Source organism: Mobula birostris, chromosome X, assembly GCF_030028105.1.
Source record: "Mobula birostris isolate sMobBir1 chromosome X, sMobBir1.hap1, whole genome shotgun sequence".
In the NCBI taxonomy this organism is placed as follows: Eukaryota; Metazoa; Chordata; class Chondrichthyes; order Myliobatiformes; family Myliobatidae; genus Mobula; species Mobula birostris.
Window position 1 is genome coordinate 70,599,031 of NC_092402.1, and position 23,440 is coordinate 70,622,470.

General features: G+C 41.6%; 1 protein-coding gene across 5 annotated transcripts in view; it reads right to left on the reverse strand.

The window, feature by feature from the left end:
- The window catches only part of LOC140191890 (bromodomain adjacent to zinc finger domain protein 2A-like), a 140,395-nt gene that overhangs the window by 20,662 nt on the left and 96,293 nt on the right, over positions 1-23,440 (reverse strand). For all 5 annotated transcript variants that reach the window (XR_011883953.1, XM_072249715.1, XM_072249714.1 and 2 more), the window contains exons 16-22: positions 22,996-23,058; positions 13,916-14,060; positions 10,450-11,063; positions 9,714-9,948; positions 5,220-5,375; positions 3,867-4,024; positions 616-905 (exon numbers count right to left, since the gene is read on the reverse strand). Coding sequence is in view for 4 of the 5 variants with exons in the window: in XM_072249715.1 (XP_072105816.1) it covers positions 616-905; positions 3,867-4,024; positions 5,220-5,375; positions 9,714-9,948; positions 10,450-11,063; positions 13,916-14,060; positions 22,996-23,058 (1,661 nt within the window). In the remaining variant the exon portion in view is untranslated. The remainder of the gene's footprint in view (positions 1-615; positions 906-3,866; positions 4,025-5,219; positions 5,376-9,713; positions 9,949-10,449; positions 11,064-13,915; positions 14,061-22,995; positions 23,059-23,440) is intronic.

Consider the following 23,440-nt stretch of genomic DNA (forward strand, 5'->3'; position numbering starts at 1 on the left):
TGCCAGTGGAAGTGGCTGAGGCAAGTACAGTACATTAACGCTTTTAGAAGACATTTGGACAAGTACACGGAAAGGAAAGTTTTAGAGGGATACGGGCCAAACATCGATTGAATGGACTAGATTGGATGCAAACCTTGGTTAGTATTGATAAGTTAGGCAAAAAGACCTGTTTCGATTCTTTATTACCCTATGACTCCATTATAGCCAGCTTCACCAAGGGCACCATCAAGGACATCTTCAAAATGCGGTGCCTCAAGATGGCAGCATCCATTGGGAAGGACTCTCACCATTCAGGACACATTTTCTTCTCATTACTACCATTGGAGAGGAGAGGAGGTACAGGAACCTGAAGATCCTCACTCAACATCCTAAGAACAGTTTCTTCCCCTCCACCATCAGATATCTGAATGGTCCATCAACACTACTTCACTGCTTTGCTTTTTTTTGCACTATGTATTTGTTTTTAAATTTTTACATTCTTATTGTATCTTATAGTAATTTATTATCTATTGCGCTGTGCTACTGCCACAAAGTAACACATTTCACAACACGTCAGTGATAATAAACCCGATTCGGATTCCAGTTCTGACTGTAAGTAATGACAGTGTAAGTTACCTGTTTATTTCGGCCTCCAAGCCACCCTTGACAGGAGCTTTACTTGCTGTCGCTATGGGCTCCAGTTTCCTTGCAGTGGGGGCACTGAATGGTTCCCTCAGATACCGCCGCTCTATGTTCAGCTCCAATGTCGCCAGGCGGCTCACAGCTAGATCCAGAGGGTTGTTATTTCTCCGCATCAGCTCCATCTCTTCCTCGCCTTTCATTTTGCCTTCACTGGAGGTCAGGCACTTCTGATCAAAGTACACCAGGTCATCACGGGTAGAGTCAGTGTCTGGACAAGTCCAGCCCTGGACAAAGCAAAGACAATGCTTATACACTGCTTGAAAATAAGTTTACAGTTGTCCACAATCCTAGTCCCATTCAACTGTGAGTGCTGGCCATCAGGCACAGCGTGTGCACTTAAAGCCCACACAGTGTGACACAGCGTAGCTTTGCTGCCCCACTCCATTCTCTCATTTCCAGAAGTGACAAGATGCCAAAATCACAGCCGGTCGAGCAGCATCTGTTGGGGCAGGGGGTTGTGAAAGAAGGGAATTGTCGATCATTCAGTCCCAAAACATCAGTAATTCCTTTTCTCCCTACAGCTGCTGCTCGACCTACTGAGTTCCTCCAGCAGATTGTGCGCCACTCTAGATTCCAGCATCTGCAGTTGCTTGGGTCTCCAGTTGCCAGATCCAAACACACAATACAGTGCAGTTTTGTAAAATAAATATATTGTAGCATTGAAGGCTGTTCAAAGGAGATCCACCAAAGTAATGACCGGGTTGAGAGGGATGTCCTATCAAGAGTGGCTGTACAATTCGTGTCCGTATTCCTTGGAGTTTAGAAGAATGAGACACGATATTCAAACATATTGTAAGATCCTAAGGGGGCTGGGCAGGGTAGATATTGGGATGTTTTGACTCATGGGAGAGCACTGGCAAGAGGACATAGTTAGTTACAAGACAAGGGGCCAGTCATTTAAAACTGAGGTGCATAAAAATTTCTTATTGCAGAGTGTGGTGAACCTTTGAGGATGGTGGAGGGTGAATCATTAGAAGTACTTAAGGGGAAGATGTTTGAAAGATCAATTTTTGACGGCTACAGGGAAGCGGCAGAGCAGAGGAGCTGAGGTCAATGCAGATCAGCTATAATCACATTGAATGGTAGGACAGGCTTGAAGGGATGAGTGGTGAACCCCTGCTTCTAGTTCCTCATGTTCCTGTCGGTCCTGATTACATTGAGCATCATCTGGTTTAATAAATTCTTCCCCAGGGCTGCTGAACCATGAAATTCTGACTCCCTCATCATCCCTACTTTCCACAGGCTGTTAAAACCCTTGCTGGGGTCAGCTTACCACTATACTGCCATTTAACTTCTCTCTTGCTTCTTTTTTTTTAATATATAAAACCATTGGCACTGATCTTGGCCCTTCCAACAGGTCACCAAGTTTCTTGTCCCTTTTAAATGGACTGTGAAGCTGGTCAGTGACCATGCAAATGTCTCGAACAGTCTTGATCTATCAGTTGGTGGCAACATGTTCACCAAGAGCCCTTTAACAAAGGCCACAAGAGGCCTAAACCCTTCTCCTTTCCAAAGGATTTGACCTTCCAAGTTCCTGTAGACCACTGATCTGAGTCAGGTTCAATGTGCCCAGCTTCTGGACGTGGCCTGGTTGAAGGTGAACTTCCTGCAGTTCGTCTCTGGTGAACCTGACGTCACCTTGCAGGATTCTTCCTCTGTCTCGTCCACCCTTCCCCTCTGACCCAGCAGCAGTTTCTCCTTGTCACAACTTGCTCATCTTGCTCCTGGGATCACCTCACTGTTGTCAAGTTCCCTGTCCATGTCACTGCAATCATCAGCAGTCCTCCTGAACAGTATCCTAACTGCTTGACCTATGGACAACCTTAGAGCCAGCCCTGTTCACCCTGTGCTTTACTGAACACCAATGCTCGCTTGAAGATCTATCCTGGGTCCAACGTGTTCATGCAATTACGAAGACATAATAGTGGCTATACTTCATTAGGAGTATGAGAAGACCTTGTACGTCACCAAAGACTCTTGCAAATTTGGAGAGCATTCGAACAGGTTGCATCACTTTCTGGTACGGAGGGGCCACTGCACAGGGTCAGAAAAAGTTGCAGAAAGTTGTAAACTCAGCCAGCTCCATCATGGACATTAGCCTCTCCAGCATCAAAGACATCTTGAAATCGCAATGCCTCAAAAAGGCAGTATCTGTTGTTAAGGATCCCCATCACCCAGGACATGCCCTACTCTCATTGCTACCATCAAGGAGGTGGTACAGCAGCCTGAAGGCATGCACACACACGTTTCAGCAACAGCTTCTTCCCCTCTGCTATAGGATTCAGAATGAGATTGAACCCATGAACACTACCTCACTATATTATTTTTGCTCTCTACTTACTTGTTTTTATATATATATATATATATATATATATATATATATTTCTTATTGTAATTTACAGTTTTAAAAAAATGATTATGTATTGTAATGTGCTGCTGCTGCAAAACAGGGCAGAGACCAGTGATTTTGTTTCTAATCATCCCTCCTACTCCTCATTCAGTCACTCTGGGTGCTCAGGAACTCTCTTCCACATGGGCCTCTCTCATCTCACCTTCAAAATTCTCCTCAAGACCTCCTGGTGACCATGCTTGCGGCCACATCTCTGCTCCCTCTTCTGCCGAAATCCAGCATTCAAATGGGAAGTTCCACAGGACACTTTGCCACATCAAAAAAAGGGAAGTTGTGGCTGTGGTGGAAGTGATGGATTACAGCATGAGAACAGGCCCTTCAGCCTACTGAATCTGTGCTGACCATCAACCACACATTTATACTGCTCCCAGTTTATTCTCACCACCCCCAATCCCCCCTCAATTCTCTCAAGATTCTACCACTCATCCAAACACTGGGGGAATTTACAGAGGCCGATTAACCCACCAACCCATACATCATGGGCAAGTGGGAGGGAACCAGAGCACCCGGGGAAAACCCATGCAGTCACAGAGAGAACATGCAAACTTTACACACGCAGACAGTGCCAGAAGTCGGGATTGAACCCGGTTCATAGGAATTCTACCAGCTACATCACTGTAACAATGATGTAACTTTGATCGTGGAAGAGGGATTTCTGAATTCATCAAGTCTCTGCTGGTGTAAGGGATGGACGAGGGCAGTGTGAGCTTGCCCAGTATCAGTCAATAAGTGACTGGTTTGTCTCGATTTGGTACTGTGTAGTGTTTGTCAGTACCTCCACATGCAGACTGGCAGATATCACCCTCTGTTCCAGTTCCTCAAGATACTGCAGGACCTCGAGGTCAGCTAACATCGCCCACTTTTCTGGTTTCCAGTTCTCCACCATTTCCTTTGTAATTATCTGTTCCTCACTATTGTTACTGAAGAGGATATCTGAACAGGAAAAGAAAACAGCGACATAAACCATGTTAACAAACTTGAGGCAGGACTACAGTTGCACTCAACATTTAGATCAAGAGGAAATCAAACACGCACTTAGCTTTTGATTACTTCCTAGTAATCCTGGCTGGCAAACACATAGTGGGCCTGACTACTATGTTCAGGACTGGGCTCAGTTGTGACGCTCTCTCTGGTCAAATACTAACATTCAATATACAGGTCTTCATATGTAAAGCTAGATGGGTAACCCAACGAATTTCAGTTGGGACGTCTGTGATCAGTACTGATTTCTCTGTTGTTTGTGGTTGTATAATCAACAATTTGGATGAAAGTGTAGGTGGTCTGTTTATTAAGCTTGCAGGTGACTTGAAAATTAGTGGTGTTGAGGAGCGAAGAAGGTTGTGAAAGGATACAGCAGATCAGTTGCAAATCTGAGTGGAGAAATGGCAGATGGAGTTTAATCTGGACAAATGAAAAACGGGCTGAAAAATCTGCAGACAGAATTTAATGTGAGGCGTTGCACTTTGATAGGACAAACCAGACTAGGACTTACACAGTGAATGCTAGAACACTGAGGAGTGTGGTACAACAGAGGGATCTGGGAATACAGGTACATAATTCATTGAAAGTGGCATCACAGATAGATAGGGTAATAAAGAAAGCTTTTGGTACATTGGCCTTCGTAAATCAAAAATTTGAGTACAGGAGTTGGGATGTTATGTTGCAGTTGCATAAGACATTGGTGAGGTGTGCAGTTCTGGTCATCTACCTACAGGAAAGATATCATTAAGATTGAATGAGTGCAGAGAAAGCTTACAGGGAAGTTGCCAGGGCTTGAGGATATGAGTTATAGGGAAAGGTTGAACAGGTTAGAACTTTATTCCCTGGAGTGTAGAAGAATGTGGAGAGATTTGATAGAGGTATATTTGATGAGGGGGATAGATAGGGTAAATGCAAGCTGGCTTTTTCCACTGAGGTTGGTTGAGAGTAGAATTAGAGGCCATAGGCTAAGAGTTAAAGGTGAGATTGAAGGCCCCGTTCCCATGCTGTACTGTTCTATGCTCTACGTTCTCTCCTTGAAAATAATGTCACCTTGTTTACTGTCAAGAGTAAATCTCTCCATTTGTATGAACTATTTTGGTACAGATTTGTACGATCCTCTACAGCATTCACAGCCACAGAGCCCTACCCCTTTTGTCTCTCATGCAGGCTTGATTAACGTAATCCATGTGCTTGAGGAGCTGTTTGTGTAAGGCCTTTTCTCGGATACCCCGTGGATGAAGCGCTTTGAGCAGGCAGTTCAGTTCCTCAGGGCTGTCAATGTGCCACCAGCCTTTCTGCATCTCTACAAAAGACATAAGATCACATGTGATTAGCGAACAAGTGCAGCTCCAGACCTGTGCTCCTCTGATCATGGCACAGGCATTGAGATGCAACCGTCCAACTCCAAAGCTTAAACAGTAAGCAAACTGGCTTTCAAAACCAAAAGCAGCTGTCCAGGCATGTGACAGGCTGACACTGCAAGCTAATGTCTTCCCATATGGGGCTGATTAATTTGTGCCAATTCTTAAGTAGTTTGATTATTGACTGTTACCAGCTAGAGAAATAAGGACCTTGCTGGAGCTAATATATTTTCAAGTGAGATTAGGAATGACAACGTCATTGTTACAGGCAGTTCGGACATCAGAAACAAACTAAGTTTATTGGCTGCAGGAGAGACGATCTTGCACACATACAATTTAGACAGCTGTGGAGAAGGGTATTCAACTCATTGTGCCAGTTCTGGCTCCTTGAGTTGACAAACAAATCCTTATCCCAAATCGCTCACCAACAGTCCTACATGCTAGGGCTTTTCCCTTTGGAGCAAAGTGGGATGACAGGTGGCTTGATAGAGGTGGATAAGACAATAAGAGGCAGAGATCCTGCTGCTGTCTGTAAGGAGTTTGTACGTTCTCCCTGTGACCACGTAGGTCTCCTCCAGGTGCTCCGGTTTCCTCCCAAGTTCCAAAGACACACAGATTAGGGTTAGTAGGTTGTGAGCATGCTATTTTGGCGTCAGAAGTGTGGCAACACTTATGAGCTGCCACTAGCACATCCTTGCACTGTGTTGGTCATTGATGCAAATGACACATTTCACTCTTATGTTTCAATGTACGTGTGACATGTGTTAGATAGAGTGGACATCCAGCACCTTTTTCCCAGGGCAGCAATGGCTAATATGAGAGGACATACTTTTAATGTCGGCTTAGGAGGGATATCAGAGGCAATTTTTTTTTTTAATATATACACACACACACACCCACCCACAGAGTATGTGCATGCAATGCACCGTTGGGGGTGGTAGAGACAGATACATTAGGAACACTTTAGAAGACTTAGATAGGCACATGAACAAAAACAAAATGGAGGGCTCTGTGGGAGGGAAGAGTTAGACTGACCTTGGAGTAGGTTAAAAGATCAGCACAACATCGTGGGCCGAATGGTCTGTATCATGCTGCACTTTTCTATGTTCTATTGACTACCCCCGGCTAAGCATTTATCCAGTTTTTAATCCAGCTAAAGTGGCATTTCAGAGAGACATGAAAATGTATTTCTGGCACAGAAAAGTGTTCACAGAGACTCTAAGTGGATGTTTGATATTACATCTACAGTGCCTTCATTTTTTCTGGTTTAGTGTTGATGCTTCAATGTGTTTAAATGAGACACAAATACTGCTGAGTGTTCAGCCAGAAATAGTGATATTCCACATGGTCCTACTGTGGTTTCTAAGAACACTAAGTAGTTATTTCTGTTAGAAATAACCTTCTAAAAGCCAAAGCCACATTTTACTTGATAGGGAATACTAAGTGGATATTAAGTGGGTGGATTTACCACACAAATATACCTGGCAGCATGTTGGAGCGCTGCATTACCACTGACATCCAATAGAGTGAGTTCTAACAACATTCTAACAATGATGGGCATCGTGCATAGCTTTGAGTTTGGCTGCTTTAGAGAATGAAGTTAAATCAATCAAATCAAAGTGGAGTAAAAAAAGAACCATATTTGCTTTGTAAAAAGTGCCTGCTGGAATGGGATGAGACCAAAGTGGAAATTTTTGTCCTCAACACCAAGACCATAAGACACAGGAGCAGAATTAGGCCATCTGACCCATCGAGTCTGCTCCGCCATTCCATCATGGCTGATCCTTTTTTTTTTAATCTCCTCAACCCCAGTTCCCGGCTTTCTCCCCGTAACCTTTGATGTCATGTCCAATCAAGAACCTTTCCATCTCTGCTTTAAATACACCCAACAACCTGGCCTCCACAACTGAATGTGGAAACAAATTCACCACCCTTTGGCTAAAGAAATTTCTCCACATCTCTGTTTTGAAAGGGCACCCTCTATCCTGAAGCTGTGCCCTCTTGCGGTACATGTGGCATAAATCTAATACTACACATCAGCTAAGTAACACCATCTCCACTGTAAAGTTTGGTGAAAGTAACATCATGCAATGGGGGTGCTTTTCAGCAGCAGGCACTGGAAATCTGGTCAGAACTGATGGGAAGATGAATGCTGCCATATACAGAGAGAGCCTAGATAAAACCCTGCTAGCCTCTGCTAGAAAGCTTAAACTTGGGAGGAAGTTCATCTTTCAGCAGGACAACAACCCAAAACACACTGCCAGAGCAACCATGGAGTGGCTTCAAAAGAAGAAAATTGATGTCCTTGAGTGGCTCAGAGGCCCCGAGTGAACATCTAACCTGGCACACAAATAAACTCTTCTTGGACTTCCAGCCAGGTACAACTATCAATTTTAGCCAAGGTTTTGATGAAAAACTCTGCCATCTTCATGAAACGTCAAAATATTGGTTAAAATCGATACCTGTACCCGGCTGGAAGCCAGAGAAGTGTTTATTTGTCATATACGCAGGGAAAGCACCAGATCCTTTTTTAATACAAACCTGGCACAGCTTAAGCAATTTTGCAAGGAGGAATGGGAAAATCTTGCTCCATCACATTGCGCAAAGCTAATAGAGACTTATCCGAAAAGACTATTGGCTGTAATAGCTGTGAGAGGTGGTTCAACCAATTACTGAGCAAGGGTGGGGGGGGGGGGGGAGAGAATACTTTTTGAACTGCTGACATCTCAGTTTTTGAATTTTTATTTTTTCATGCTTTACAATTTCCCCCATTTTTTGGGTTCTACTATGAAAAAAGGAGCACAAATATAAATTCTCAGCTAAATTGATCAAAATCCCTGGTTGTAATAATCATTTATGTGAACAACGGGTTGGGAGGGGGGCTGAATATTTTTCCCAAGGCACTGTATATAAAAGAAACATAAGCAACAATTTATGAAAGAAAGTTGAACTGGGAATTGCATACAAAGTTGTTGAAAAAGAACTTTTAATTTAAATCCCACTGCAGAGGTTAAGAGGTCAAATCCCCTGCTAAGGTTGGTGGGCGAAGGCTGTTAGAGGGACTATGTTTCGGGTGAGATACTAAACTGTGAGGAAGAGATGAGGGAGTGCAAAACATTATTTCCAAGGCAGGCATTAGAGTTCATCCCAGTGTCCTGGGGCCAACATCAACATCAGAGAAATGGAAAGTGAAAAAAACAAGCTGGAACACTGAACAGCTCAGGTATTGTCATTGACCTTAATTGTTGATTTTCTCTCCACAGATGCTGCCTGACCTGCTGAGCTTTTACTTCAGATTCAAGCTGCTGCAATATTTTGCATTTCAATCACTAAAACTGATTACCATCATGGTGCTGTTTGTGAGAGTTTGATGTACACCAGTTGGCTGCTGCATTTCTGACACTACAACACTGACAACAATTCAAAAGTGCTTCCTCGCCTGTGAGATGCTTTGGGAATTCCTGTGGTGGTGCTACATGCTCAAGGTATTTAAGTAATTTGATTAACACTGATGGCTACAATCAGATTGTAAGTTTCAACTTCAGCCTGCAACCTTGACCTCAATAGTGTTAAGTGCAGATAACAGTTCCACTGCCTTTGTCCCATTCTCCTGATAATGTTACAATTGAGACATGGAAAATTACACCTATCATATGGACTCATTAGCCAAAGAGTGTGGCTTAATAGCAGCATTTTATCATATCGATTGATTGGTTAATGACTATCTGGTACTGTAGCTTTTTGGTCCTCAGCACATTTTCTGTCATTTTAGGGAAACTAAGATTTATTTTCATCGACAAGTGACTGCAAGTAAGTAAAGGCTGCAATTTAATGTCAAGAGTCATCCACAGATCAATCAACAGATAGCTCAGTGTTCATGACACTGCTTCTGCAGCAAAATTAAATTGCACCTTAACTATTTTTCACTTGCACAAACAGAGCCAGCTTGGGTTGAGTTAAAGAGAGAGAATAGTTGTGGGGGCATCTTGATGGACGTGGGTAATACTGATGTATTCACAGGTAGATGGGTTCAACTTACGTTAATACAAGACCCGTAACTCGTAGAAATGATGAAACTTGGTAATGTTTTGGGAATATAATCACTTTTTATAAAACAGCTTTGTGGGGTTTTTTTGACTGTGGATTTTCTTGTTAAAGGTTAGATGAAGAACAAGAACAAAAAGGTTTCCCGAGCTATTTTCCACACCTGGAGTAGTGTGACATTTCTCTCCTAACATACCTTAACAGGTGGGAGAGCCAATATTCCCAAGCAATCTCACCTGCTGGAATTGGTTTCAATTGACACTGATTAGACTCCTTCTGCAATTTTGACGGCCGCCCACGACGTTTAGATATCCATTGTCGTGTACTCTCAGCCAGAGGAAGGCCTTCAGCTGGATGAGGTTTAGTCACGGGGGTGTTAGTTTGTGGAAAAGCAGATTCTGAGGTCCCAGAAGCAAGGTCAAGGATCAGAGAGTCTATGAACTGTGTGTCAAATGGAGTCTCCATAGATGGCTGCAAAACAGAGGGAAGATGAATGAGGTGAGCAACAAATAGACCCAAAACATGAATCAAAATGTTATGGTCCCAGACCTGAAACATTAACTGTTTCGCTTCCCACAGATGCTGCCTGACATGCTAAGTGTTTCCAGCATTTTCCATTTTGATTCACATTTCAGCTGGATACCTGAAATATTAACTGTTTCTTTTTCCACAGAGAAATCTTTAGCCTGAAGTGTCTCTCTGTCTCCACAGATGCTGACTGACCTGCCGAGTCTTTCCACCCTTTTCTGTTTTTATTTCAGGTTTTCAGAACCTGCAGTTGTTGCAATTCTTATACCATGCTGACGTCTGGGCACATCTCTAACTGGATTGAGGCAGCCTACATCTGGCACATTGACAGATATCTGCCAAGATTCAGGGTGCAGAATGCAGCCAACCTGACCACGCGGATGATTCCAATATCTGAGTTTAAGATCCACCTCACTCCTTGCCTCCCCCATCGAAGACACGTACCTGTGTAGCGGCAGTTGGCCCCAGTGGACCACGGTCCAGTCCATTCAGATCAGAGGCCACTAACTGGCACTGATGCTGCAGTGTTGGCTGTGGAGAAGCTGGGAGTTGGATAACAGAAGAGGTGTCACAGGGAACCCTAGGGAGAAGGCTGAACCACTGCCCTTGCTTCTCAGCACAGTCCTTGACCCTCTGCTCTGAGTTTGGGACGCTAAGGTCGAACAGCTTGCGGTTGCTGGCTAGCAGGACCTCGGGGGAGAAGACAGCCAGTCTGTCTTTGCTAGTGCTACATTGAGGATTCGAGACGGAGAGGTCAGACACAGAATTCTGCAGGACGCCCAGCCACGCTAAAAACACAGTCAGGTGCTCAAGGTTCGAGTGAGGCTGGCCAGTGGGAGGTACCTCCTGCTGTAAACCACTGCAGTGTTTGACATTGGCCCGCTGCTGCTCTAGGCTCTCTGGGGCAGCCACATTGGCCTCGCACTTGCTCCGCTGTTCATCCTTTGGCGTAACCAGAGTGCTGGCCTTCACACTCAGTGCATCTGCCCCCTGCACTTTAACTGGGGCAGTCTCGAGAGACTGGCGCTGGTTCTTTTCCACGTCTCCCTCTTCAGCGGCTGGTGGAGAGCAACAACAAGGCTTCATCAGCATTAGAATGGGTTTCATAGTACTTAATATCCACATTAACATTAACATGTTGAACCATATCAAAAACAGAAAATGCTGGAAGGACTTAACCAGTTAAGCAACATCTGTGCAGAAGAGAGGACAGTTAACACTTCAGATCAGGGACCCTTCCTGAGTTTTGAGGGTCTCTGACCTGAAACATTGACTAACTTCTGTTTCCACAGAACATGTCTGACTAGCTGAGTTTTTCCAGCATTTACATTTATGTTTCAGCTCAGCGTTTGCAGTTTTATTTGTTTCCCATTAACACTGAACAGTCTGTCTCTCTGGACCATTAGCATGATTCACCTATTGCAGGTGAGTGGGATTAGGGATGTGGTGGGCTGAACGGCCTGTTTCTGTTAAGACTGTAACTCTATCGGGCTCCCTGAAGTTTCAGGGTCACCACTACTAACACAAGCATTTCACTCCAGATTTATTTCAGTACTTGAATTTACACTTCCCAGCTGGTCAATGATCCAGGCCTCTGGATTATCGGAACAGTATCATAGCACTTTCACGCCTGGCTCTCTCCCAAGCCGGGGGGGGACCTGGTTATACGTGTCAGATTCATGTCAGGTTAAGAAAAAAATAAGTGCTCACTTTTGAGCAAGGCTCTGAATAGCTGTGGTTGGGTCATATTTTAATTTTATTTCCAAGCAGGCTTCTGAACTGTGCCCCTAACTCTGCTTCAGAGTCACTGAGCAATACCAGCACTGATACAGGACCTTCAGCCCAACTAGTCCATGCCAAACATACAACCATAAGATATAGGAGCAGAAGTAGGCCATTAAGCCCATCGAGCCAGCTCCGCCATTCAATCATGGGTTGATCCAATTCTTCCAGTCATCCCCACTCCCCACCTTCTCCCCATACCCTTTAATGCCCTGGCTAATCAAGAACCTGTCTATCTCTGCCTTAAATGCACCCAATGACTTGGCCTCCACACCTACTCGTGGCAACAAATTCCACAGATTTACCACCCTCTAACTAAAGTCATTTCTCCGCATTTCCGTTCTAAAAGGACGCCCTTCAATCCTGAAGTCGTGCCCTCTTGTCCTAGACTCCCCTACCATGGGAAATAACTTTGCCATATCTAATCTGTTCAGGCCTTTTAACACTCAGAATGTTTCTATGAGATTCTCCCCTCATTCTCCTGAACTCCAGGGAATACAGCCCAAGAGCTGCCAGACGTTCTTCATACCGTAACCCTTTCATTCCTGAAATCACTCTCATGAACCTTCTCTGAACCCTCTCCAATGTCAGTACATCCACAAGGACTCCCAAGTCCCTTTGCATCTCTGCATTTTGAATTCTCTCCCCACCTAAATAATAGTCTGTCCGTTTACCTTCCACCAAAGTGCATGACCACACACTTTCCAACATCATATTTCATTTGCCACTTCTTTGCCCATTCCCCTAAACTATCTAAGTCTCTCTGCAGGCTCTCTGTTTCCCCAACGCTACCCGCTCCTCCACCTATCTTTGTATCATTGGCAAATTTAGCCACAAATCCATTAATCCCATAGTCCAAATCATTGACATACATCGTAAAAAGCAATGGTCCCAACACCGACCCCTGTGGAACTCCCTGGTAACCAGCAGCCAGCCAGAATAGGATCCCTTTATTCCCACTTTCTGCTTTCTGCCGACCAGCCAATGATCCACCCACACCAGTAACTTCCCTGGAATTCCATGGGATCTTATTTTGCTAAGTAGCCTCATGTGCAGCACCTTGTCAAAGGCCTTCTGAAAATCCAAGTACACCATATCTACTGCATCGCCTTTGTCTACCCTGCTTGAAATCTCCTCAAAAAATTGCAGGAGGTTAGTCAGGCAGGATTTTCTTTTCAGAAAACCATGCTGGCTTTGGCCTATCTTGTTATGTGCCTCCAAGTATTCTGTAATCTCATCCCTAACAATTGATTCCAACAACTTCCCAACCACTGATGTCAGGCTAACAGGTCTATGGTTTCCTTTCTGCTGCCTCCCACCTTTCTTAAATAGCGGAGTAACATTTGCAATTTTCCAGTCATCCGGTACAATGCCAGAATCTATTGATTCTTGAAGGATCATTGTTAATGCCTCCAGATGCTACTAGCTTCTGAGGCAACCACCCATATCATTAGTGGGGGAACAAGGGAAAAGACTAGTCAACAGGACTAATGCAATTATGGATTTTGGTGGGAAAATTATAGAGAGCATCGACCAGTATTGTGTGATTGGAAATTATTAATTTATGATTTAGTGGTTAAGGGAATAGTGATCATAATGATATAAAAAGAGAAAATGCTGGAAAAACTCAGCACATAAAGCAGCATCTGAGGAAAGGAGAACAGTTAATGTAGACTGTTTCTTTTTCCATAGATGCTTCCTGACCAGCTGAACTCTCTCACCATTTTCTGGTTTTATTTTAGATTTCCAGCATCTGCACATTTTTTATTATAATAATTCAATAGGGATTTCTATAAAGACTGAAAATGGCTTAGGAGATACAGATGGATTAAGTGAATAGACAAGAACTTGGCAAATGCAAGACAGTATGGAATTGAGATTCATTTTGGTAGAAAAAAACAGAAACTAAGTACTTTTTTTAATAGTGAGAAATTGAAAGGTGTTGGTGTTCATAGCGACCTGGGTTTTCCTACACACATTTCACTGAAAGTTAATATGCAAGTACAGAAAGACAGTAGGAAGGAGAAAAAGGTGAAAGTGACTTAATGGCATTCTTTGCTTCCAGTGTTCTGAGTGGAACTCTGGGACTGGACCATTTTCACAGAAGAGTTGGGATTGTCAGCCTTACCCACTGATTCCTCGGAGCCTTCCACGAACACGCCACTAAGGTGAGGAAAAACCCAGTAGCGACGTCTGAAGCGGTCCCGCCCCAATAACAAGGCACGTAGTTTCTGGGAGAATTGAAGCAGCTTCCGTGCAAAATAGATTTGTCGCTATGGAAACAAGCAATGAAGCAATGGTTACCAAACATCAATGACAAACAGTGCTATTGAGCTCCAACATACTCAAAGGCAATATAACTGAACACTTCACAAGGTGGAGAGAGCGGTCCAGAGGCAAAAGTGATCAAATTCAAGGGGTGCACGTCTGGGGAACATTGGCGGACACCTGCTGAATACATGCAGAAGGCAAAAGCTTTTAGGAGGCTCTTGAATATGGTACATGAAATCTGTACTCTCAGTAAACTCAAATCTCCCATACTCTACTGCCTGTGGCTTAGCTCAACTGTCACCATCAGCTCTGTGCTTGTTAACCTACATTTGCTCCTATTTAAGCCGGAATTTTAAAAACTCTCAGCCTTGCTTAAAATGTCCTCTGTGCCTTTCTGCAGTCCTGCCACCATCCTTCTCCTCATGTGTAAGATCTCTTTCTTTGACCCGGTGTTTGATAACCTTCCTGAACAAATCTCAGTTTGTTAGCGCTGCTGTGAAGCATCCTGTGGCTCATTACCATGTTATACACTAAATAGAAACACAAAGTAAATAGCTGCTTGAAAGAGATAGATGGTCAGTGTGCTAAAAGCGAAATAGAGGGATAAAGGCAAATGCCTGAGCCTGGGGCGATATTGTGAGCAGTGTTTTACAAGGTCATGTGTCAGGTGTGCTCTCATTCACCTTAATACCCAAATGATCTGGATTGACAATCGAGTGGAAAAAAACAAAGTTGCTTATGATTTGACATCGCAGTAATGAGCATGAGATATAGAAAGACAGCTTGAACATCAATTTCTCTAATTTCCATTAATTTCTTTCCCCCCTCCCCTTCTCTTTTTCTATTTCTCATTCTGGTTTCCCTCTCACCCCTTTTCTTCTTCTCACCTGCCAAATACCTCCTCTGGTGCCCCTCCTTCCCTTTCTTCCATGGTCCACTGTCCTCTCCAATCAGACTCCTTCTTCAGTCCTTTAAATCTTCCACTCATCATCTCCCAGCTTCTTAGTTCATCCCCACTGCCCCACCCCCTCCCCTGGTTTCACCTATCACCTGCCAGCTTGTACTCTTTCCCCTCTCCCACCTCCTATACTGGCTTCTGCCCCCTTCCTCTTCAGACCTGATTAAACATTTCAGCTCAGAACATCAACTGTTTATTCCTCTCCATAGATCAGGGGTTCCCAAATGTTTCTATACCATGGAGCCTTACCATTAACCGAGGGATCCATGGACCCCAGGTTGGGAACCCCTGCCACAGATGCTGCCTGACTTGCTGAGTTCCTCCAGCATTTTGTATGTGTTGCTCAGATTTCCAGCATCTGAAGAATCTCTTGTCTTTATTACAAGAAGCTGGGCGGCACCGTTAGCTGTGAGGAGGATGCTAAGAGGATGCAGGGTAACTTGGATAGGTTAGGTGAGTGGGCAAGTTCATGGCAGATGCAATTTAATGTAGATAAATGTGAAGTTATCCACTTTGGTGGCAAGAACAGGAAAACAGATTATTATCTGAATGGTGGCCGATTAGGAAAAGGGGAGGTGCAACGAGACCTGAGTGTCATTGTACACCAGTCATTGAAAGTGGGCATGCAGGTACAGCACGCGGTGAAAAAGGCGAATGGTATGCTGGCATTCATAGCGAGAGGATTTGAGTACAGGAGCACGGAGGTACTACTGCAGTTGTACAAGGCCTTGGTGAGACCACACCTGGAGTATAGTGTGCAGTTTTGGTCCCCTAATCTGAGGAAAGACATCCTTGCCATAGAGGGAGTACAAAGAAGGTTCACCAGATTGATGGCAGGACTTTCATATGATGAAAGACTGGATCGAGAGGGGATCTTATTGATACGTATAGGAGACTTCCGGTAGAGCTCATGGAGTGAAGTCGTGTTCTTGACTCGCTCCATTACCTCTGAGTTTTTCTTCTTATGATCAGCTATATTTTAACTAACCATTAAGGCATCGGCTTTTACAATACTTTGAAACAAATTGGGCTCTTTGATAATCGGATGCTTTTAAGGTCTGCTATGTCTAAGAATGGAAAAAATGGGAAAGACGGCAAACCTCCAGTTAGACCGAAAGGTACCGATCTTCCTCCGACTGGACCACCGGTGACTTTGAAAGCTATATCAGATCTAATTCAAAGGGAAATTTCAACCTCTGTCACGGAGCTGATTCGTGCGGAAATTTCAATTAATTTCCAGAAAATTGCCGATTCAATCAATAAGATACAAACATCTATCACGGAACATCAGTCGGCTATATCTAATCTTCAAAAATCCATGCAACAAAATGAACTCAAGATGGGGAAAATTGAAGAAACAATTACTATAATGAAGAAAAAACTTGACTTTCTGACCTTTAAAAACTCTGACTTAGAATCCAGAATGTGACGGCAGAATCTTCGAATGATTGGTGTGCGTGAAGCTGTTGAATCTGACAACCCTATGAAGTTTTTTTCTCAACTTTTAAAAGATGCATTTTCTACTGTATTTCCTGACCAACCACCGTTATTGGATCGGGCTCACAGAGTTCCATCATACTCGTCTAAGTCAGATAAACCTCGACATGTCATCTTATGTTTTCATTACTTTCAAGACAAGGAGAAACTGTTTCGATCCGTTCGATCTAAAGGTTACATTGATTTTTCGGATCTTAATTTCCGGTTCGTGGAGGATTTCAGCAAACAAATTCGGGATCAACGGGTTCGTTACAGATCTGTGATGTCGGAACTCTACAAGATGGATTTAAAACCAGCGCTGCTTTAGCCAGCACGTCTAAGGATCCGTACGTTGGATGGAGCCCTCCGTTTTTTTGAATCTCCATCGGATGCCCAGAGTTATCTGGATCAATTTTCATCTTCAACATCTTAATCGTAATTTTTAACTATCTCCATTTGATCGGAGGTTGTGAATCTGTCGGCCTTAATTTTTTTTTGCCTTATATGGGCAGAAAAGTTTATTTTTGATTAATTAATATGGTTGCTAAACTTTCTTTCTATCTGCGTCATTCCTTTCTTTTTCCCAGGGGATTTTGGGTGGTTATTTCCTCAACGTCATTCTACGTATTTCCTTTGAGGCCTTAAATATTGTAGTTTTTAAATTTACTTTTTTTCTAGGTTTTCATACCTAGTTTATGTTAATAATTTCATTTCTTTTTTTTGTTTATTCATAGGGTCTGGGGTTTGTTGCGGTTTTTTTATATTTTCTGGCTTTTTCTCTGTTATATTAAGTGCTTGTTTTAATTGATTTACTTTTTTTATTCTTTTACTGTTTTATAACTAGCTGATCTTTTTTATATTTACTCTTTTTTTTAGTGAGCGTCTATCGGAAGTCATGGGGGTAGTTTTAGTGCTTGCTTCTTTCCGGCTGGTCTGTGTTAGATTTAGCCTTGGGGTCATGGGGTGGGGGGTGGTGGGAGGGGCTTCACGTTTTAGTTTCTTTCTTCTTGGGCTATGTACACTATTGAAGTATTGGTTGTGTTCTCCTTCCCGGTATCTCTTGCTTGTTCTGTTCCCTTTCCGGGTTCGTGGGTCGAGCCTATTGTCAATCCTCTTTTTTGCGGGTTGACTTTAGGGTTTATGGAGTCTATTATTAATTTTGTCTCCTGGAATACTAATGGTCTTAACCATCCTATTAAAAGGAAAAAAGTTTTTAAAGTGTTCCAGAGACTTAAAGCACAAATTCTATTTTTACAAGAGACCCATGTGCGGAGGGGGGACAGACTACGTTTTTTTAAATTCTGGAAGAAACAACAGTTTCATTCGAACTCTAACGCTAAGATTCGAGGCGTCTCTATTTTTATAGACTCCTCAGTTACTTTTATACAACATGATATTATCTCTGATCCGAATGGTAGATTTCTACTGGTTAGTGGTCTACTATTTAATAAAAAGGTAGTTTTGGTTAATGTTTATGCTCCCAATATGGACTGTCCAGAATTTTATAAATCATTATTCAATCAGTTCCCGAAGTTGAATGAGTTTTCATTGATCTGGGGCGGAGATCTTAATACCTGTTTATCTCCAGCTTTGGACCGTTCGGCTCCTCTACGGACCTTACCTAATAAATCTGCAACTTTGATTAATTCATTCCTCTCTGATTCTGGGTTGACGGACATTTGGCGTTTTTTGCATCCTCAGGAAAAAGGTTTTTCTTTTTTTTCACATGTTCACCATTCCTATTCAAGAATTGATTATTTCTTTATTGACTCTCGTCTTATTTCTTCAGTGATTAAATGTGATTATGACTCTATAACCATTTCGGATCATGCTCCACTTAAGCTTTCTATTAAAATTCAGGCCAATAAACAAAATAATAGACAATGGCGTTTTAATTCGCTGTTGCTTCAGGACTCAGACTTTGTTAACTTTATGAATGAACAGATTGATCTTTTTTTTACAATCAATTATAGAGAGGATATTTCTGTGAATATTCTTTGGGATACTTTTAAAGCTTATATTCGTGGTCAGATTATCTCGTATTCTGCTGCTTTGAGGAAGAAGCTGAAGCAGGAGGAGTTGGTAATTGTGGACAAGATTAAGGAAATTGATAAGAAATATGTTACAGCTCCCTCTGAGGAGTTATATAAACAAAGAACTGAACTTCAAATGGAACACAGTTTATTACTTTCATCCTTGATTGTAAACCAATTAAAGAAAACAAGAAGTGAATTTTATGTACACAGTGACAAAATTGGCTAACTGTTGGCTAACCAATTGAAGTCTAATTATGCTAAATCTCAAATTAATCAGATTTATAATCAAAATGATCGACTGATACTTGATCATGTGGGGATTAATCAAACCTTCTTTGATTTTTATTCTTCCTTATATCAATCAGAGTCTTCTCGAGACTCTAAATATATGAATGATTTTTTAGATAACCTAGATTTCCCTGAGATTTCACAGGATATGTCTTCTATGCTAGATACTCCCATTACCACTGATGAGATTAAGAATGTTATTTCCTCTATGAACCTGGGGAAAGCTCCTGGCCCTGATGGGTTGACCGCAGAATTTTATAAATGTTTTGCACCTTCATTAATCCCTTGGTTCTGTAGGGTTTTCGAGGCTTCATTAAAACTTGGTAAACATCCCGAATCTTTCAATAGAGCGCCAATCTCTCTAATATTAAAGAAGGATAAAGGTCCTGCTCAATGTGCATCTTATAGACCAATATCTTTATTAAATGTTGATTCTAAAATTTTTTCTAAATTATTAGCAAACAGATTAGAAAAAGTACTTCCTTTTATTATTTCGGAAGACCAAACGGGTTTTATTAAAGGTCGTTACTCTTTTTATAACATTCGCACACTGTTAAATATTGTTTATACCCCTCACAAAATGTTCCTGAGTGTGTTATCTCTTTAGATGCTGAGAAAGCTTTTGATAGAGTAGAATGGCCTTACTTATTTAAGGTGCTTGAAATGTTTAATTTTAGCTCGAAATTTATATCCTGGATCAAACTGTTATATCATTCTCCTGTGGCCTCGGTCCGTACTAACTCTTTAAGCTCACCTTTTTTCCCTCTTTTTCGAGGTACTCGACAAGGTTGTCCTCTTAGTCCTTAGCATTAGAACCTCTTGCAATTGCCATTCGAGAATCTCCAAATATTACTGGGATAACTCGGGGCTTAAAGTCCCATAAAATATCACTCTATGCTGATGACTTACGTTTATATATTTCTAATCCTCAAAAATCCATCCCTGCTGTTTTAGATTTATTAGCACAATTTCGTCTTTTTTCAGGTTATAAATTAAATCTTAGTAAGAGTGAACTTTTCCCGATTAATAAACAACTTCCCTTATATCATAACTTTCCGTTTAAATTGATTAATAATTATTTTTCATATCTTGGGATTAAAATTACTTGTAAACACAAAGATTTATTTAAGATTAATTTTTTTACCCTTAATTGACCATATTATTCAACTTTCATCTAAATGGTTTCCATTATATTTAACTTTGATTGGTCGTATTAATGCAGTTAAGATGTTTTTTCTGCCAAAATTTTTATATATATTTCAGGCATTACCGATTTTTGTTCCAAAATCTTTTTATGATAAAGTTGACTCAAAAATTTCATTTATTTGGCAAAATAAAAACCCGAGACTGGGTAAAATACATTTACAGAAAGCTAAGAGAGATGGAGGTTTAGCATTACCTAACTTTAGATTCTATTATTGGGCAATTAATATTCGACATATGAAATTTTGGTTACTTGACCAGGATATACTATCCATTCCTAAATGGGTAGCAGTGGAATTACAATCTGTTCAGGGCTATACACTTGGCTCTATTTTAGGTTCCTCTCTTCCTTTTGATTTGAAACGCCTTAAACAGGTATCTAACCCGATAGTTAAATATACCTTATGTATTTGGTTTCAATTCAGAAAATTTTTTGATCTTAACCAATTTGGGCTAGCGATTCCTATTTTAGGTAACATATTTTTTCCTCCCTCTTTTACGGATCGTGCTTTTCAAATTTGGAAGACTAAGGGTATTTCACGGTTTTTGGATTTATTTTTAGATGGTTCCCTCATGTCTTTTGAACAATTATCTAATAAATATAATTCATTAATAATACATTTTTTTAGATATCTACAAGTTAGAAATTTCCTAAGTACTATACTTTTTTCCTTTCCAATGCTTCCTCCTACATATATTTTAGATACTATAATTAACCTTAATCCATGTCAGAAAGGTGCATCGGCTATTATTTATAATATTATTATGAAACTTAGGAAAGCTCCATTTGATAAGATTAGGGTAGATTGGGAACAGGAATTGGGCTCTATCATTTCCGTGGATGATTGGGGGCAGATTTTACAATTAGTCAATACTTCCTCTATCTGTGCTAAACATTCCCTAGTTCAATTTAAAGTTGTTCATAGAGCACATATGTCCAAAGATAAATTAGCTCGTTTTTATTCTCATATTAATCCTTTTTGTGATAGATGTCCAGGGCAGATAGCCTCTTTAACTCGTATGTTTTGGTCTTGTCCTACTCCGGAAACTTTTTGGAGAGACATTTTTAATATTATCTCAAAAGTATTGAATATAGATATCTCTCCTCACCCTATTACTGCTATCTTTGGACTACCTAAAATTTCCAGTAATCTTTCTCCTTCAGCCCGTAGAATGATTGCATTTCTTACTTTAATGGCGAAAAGATGTATCTTACAACATTGGAAAGAGCTTAATGCTCCAACTACCTTTTTTTGGTTTTCTCAGACGATATTATGCTTGAATTTGGAGAAAATTAGAAACAATCTTTATGATTCCTCACTTAAATTTGAACAAACCTGGAGATCTTTTATTCGATATTTTCATTTAATGTAATTTTTTTCCCTTCTCTTTTTTGCTCCATATTTATATTCCCTTCTTGTTTTTTTTACTGTTTTTAATGGAGGTCGGGTTTGAAGACGTGATTTTAAGTTCTTTAACTCTGTTTGTTTCCAAGTTAGCCCATTGCTTTGCTTTGCTTTTAGTTAGTTGCACGGTGGTTTTTTTTGGGTTTTTTTTTTTCCTTTTCTCTATTGATACATATATATAAAAATTAGTATACTATTATGTTACCTTATTATGTTATGTTTAAATTACATTGTTGGTATCATTTTTTTTTCTGTATTAATATCTCCTGTAATTTTATTATATTCTAACAGTGTATTAGTGCCTATATGGCTTACCTTTTATACTTATTCAATAAAAAGATTTAAAAAGAAAGAAAGAAAGAAACGTATAAAATTCTAAAGGGATTGGACAGGCTAGATGCAGGAAGATTGCTCCCGATGTTGGGGAAGTCCAGAACGAGGGGCACAGTTTGAGGATAGAGGGGAAGCCTTTTAGGACCGAGATTGGGAAAAACTTCTTCACACAGAGAGTGGTGAATCTGTGGAATTCTCTGCCACAGGAAACAGTTGAGGCCAGTTCATTGGCTATATTTAAGAGGGAGTTAGATATGGCCCTTGTGGCTAAAGGGATCAGGGGGTATGGAGAGAAGGCTGGTGCAGGTTCTGAGTTGAATGATCAGTCATGATCACACTGAATGGCGGTGCAGGCTCGAAGGGCTGAATGGCCTGCTCCTGCACTTATTTTCTATGTTTCTATTAAACTTACAAGGCAGAGAGGAAAAGGAGCAAACTTCAGTTTTAGGTCCAAGGAATAAAAAAAATGCACAAGTGATATTTAGCTTGTCCCAAAGCCTACGGCTGTAGCTGGGATACTGGGTAAACTTTTGAGGCCCCCATTATAAGGATGCAGAATCAATGGAGGAAAACCTGGTCATTATCAGGGGTGGTAGATTACTGCTACAAAGGGCAGCTTTGCTGAAAAATTCTGCCTTTTGAAGGCTGACAGTTGACCTGAAACTTCAGCAAGATCAACAAACAATAAACATTAATGTTAGTTCCACTGGCTGGGATCTTAGGATCTAGAATGCTCAAGTCAGCAAAGAAGAGTCTGTAAGCAGTTTCATGAGCAAATTACATGTGTTCTTGATGAATATTATATAAGATGGAGCAAGCAAGAGTTTGAGATTAAATCACATTGCTGAATATGAAAACTGTGGAATAGAGACACAGATTGATTTACTTATTTAGCAATATCGTGTGAAGCAAGCCCTTCTGGCCCTTCGAGCCACGCCACCCCACCCCAGCAATCTCCGACAACCCCAATTTAACCCCAACCTAACCACGTGACAATTTACAATGACCAATTAACCTAACCAGTACGTCTTTGGAGTGTGGAAGGAAACCGGAGCACCCGGGGAAAACCCAGACATTCCACGGCGAGGACATACAGAGACTCCTCACAGAACAGCGCCAGAATTGAATTCCAAACTCTGAAACATCTATAGCTTTAATATCATTGCGCTAACTGCTATGCTACCGTAAAAGAGACAACTGATCCAGTGCTAAGCTGCTACATTCTATGTTCACGTACCTTACTGAGCTTCTCAATCTGACAGCTTAGTTCAGACACACTGGTAGACGGCTGTTCGTACTCCTGGGACAGGGAACACAGACATTTAAGCAGGAATAAGTATTCACACCATTATATGCATAGCTTTGAGAAGCAATTACAGTGCTAAAGGTTTGTGTTTGCTTACCTTCAGCCCTTCTTCTTCTCTATACCATATGAAATTTATGTCCAGGAGCCCAAGCCATTCACCATCCACACTGCCCAACTCTGAGTGTCAAAGGAAGGAGAGGGGGAGGCACGAAGGGATGTGGGAGTCCTAGTGCAGGATTCCCTAAAGGTTAACTTGCAGGTTGAGTCAGTGGTAAGGAAGGTAAATGCAGTGTTAGCATCCATTCCGAGAGGAATAGAATACGAAAGCAAGAATGTACTGCCGACGCTGTATAAGCACTGGTGAGGCCTCACTTGG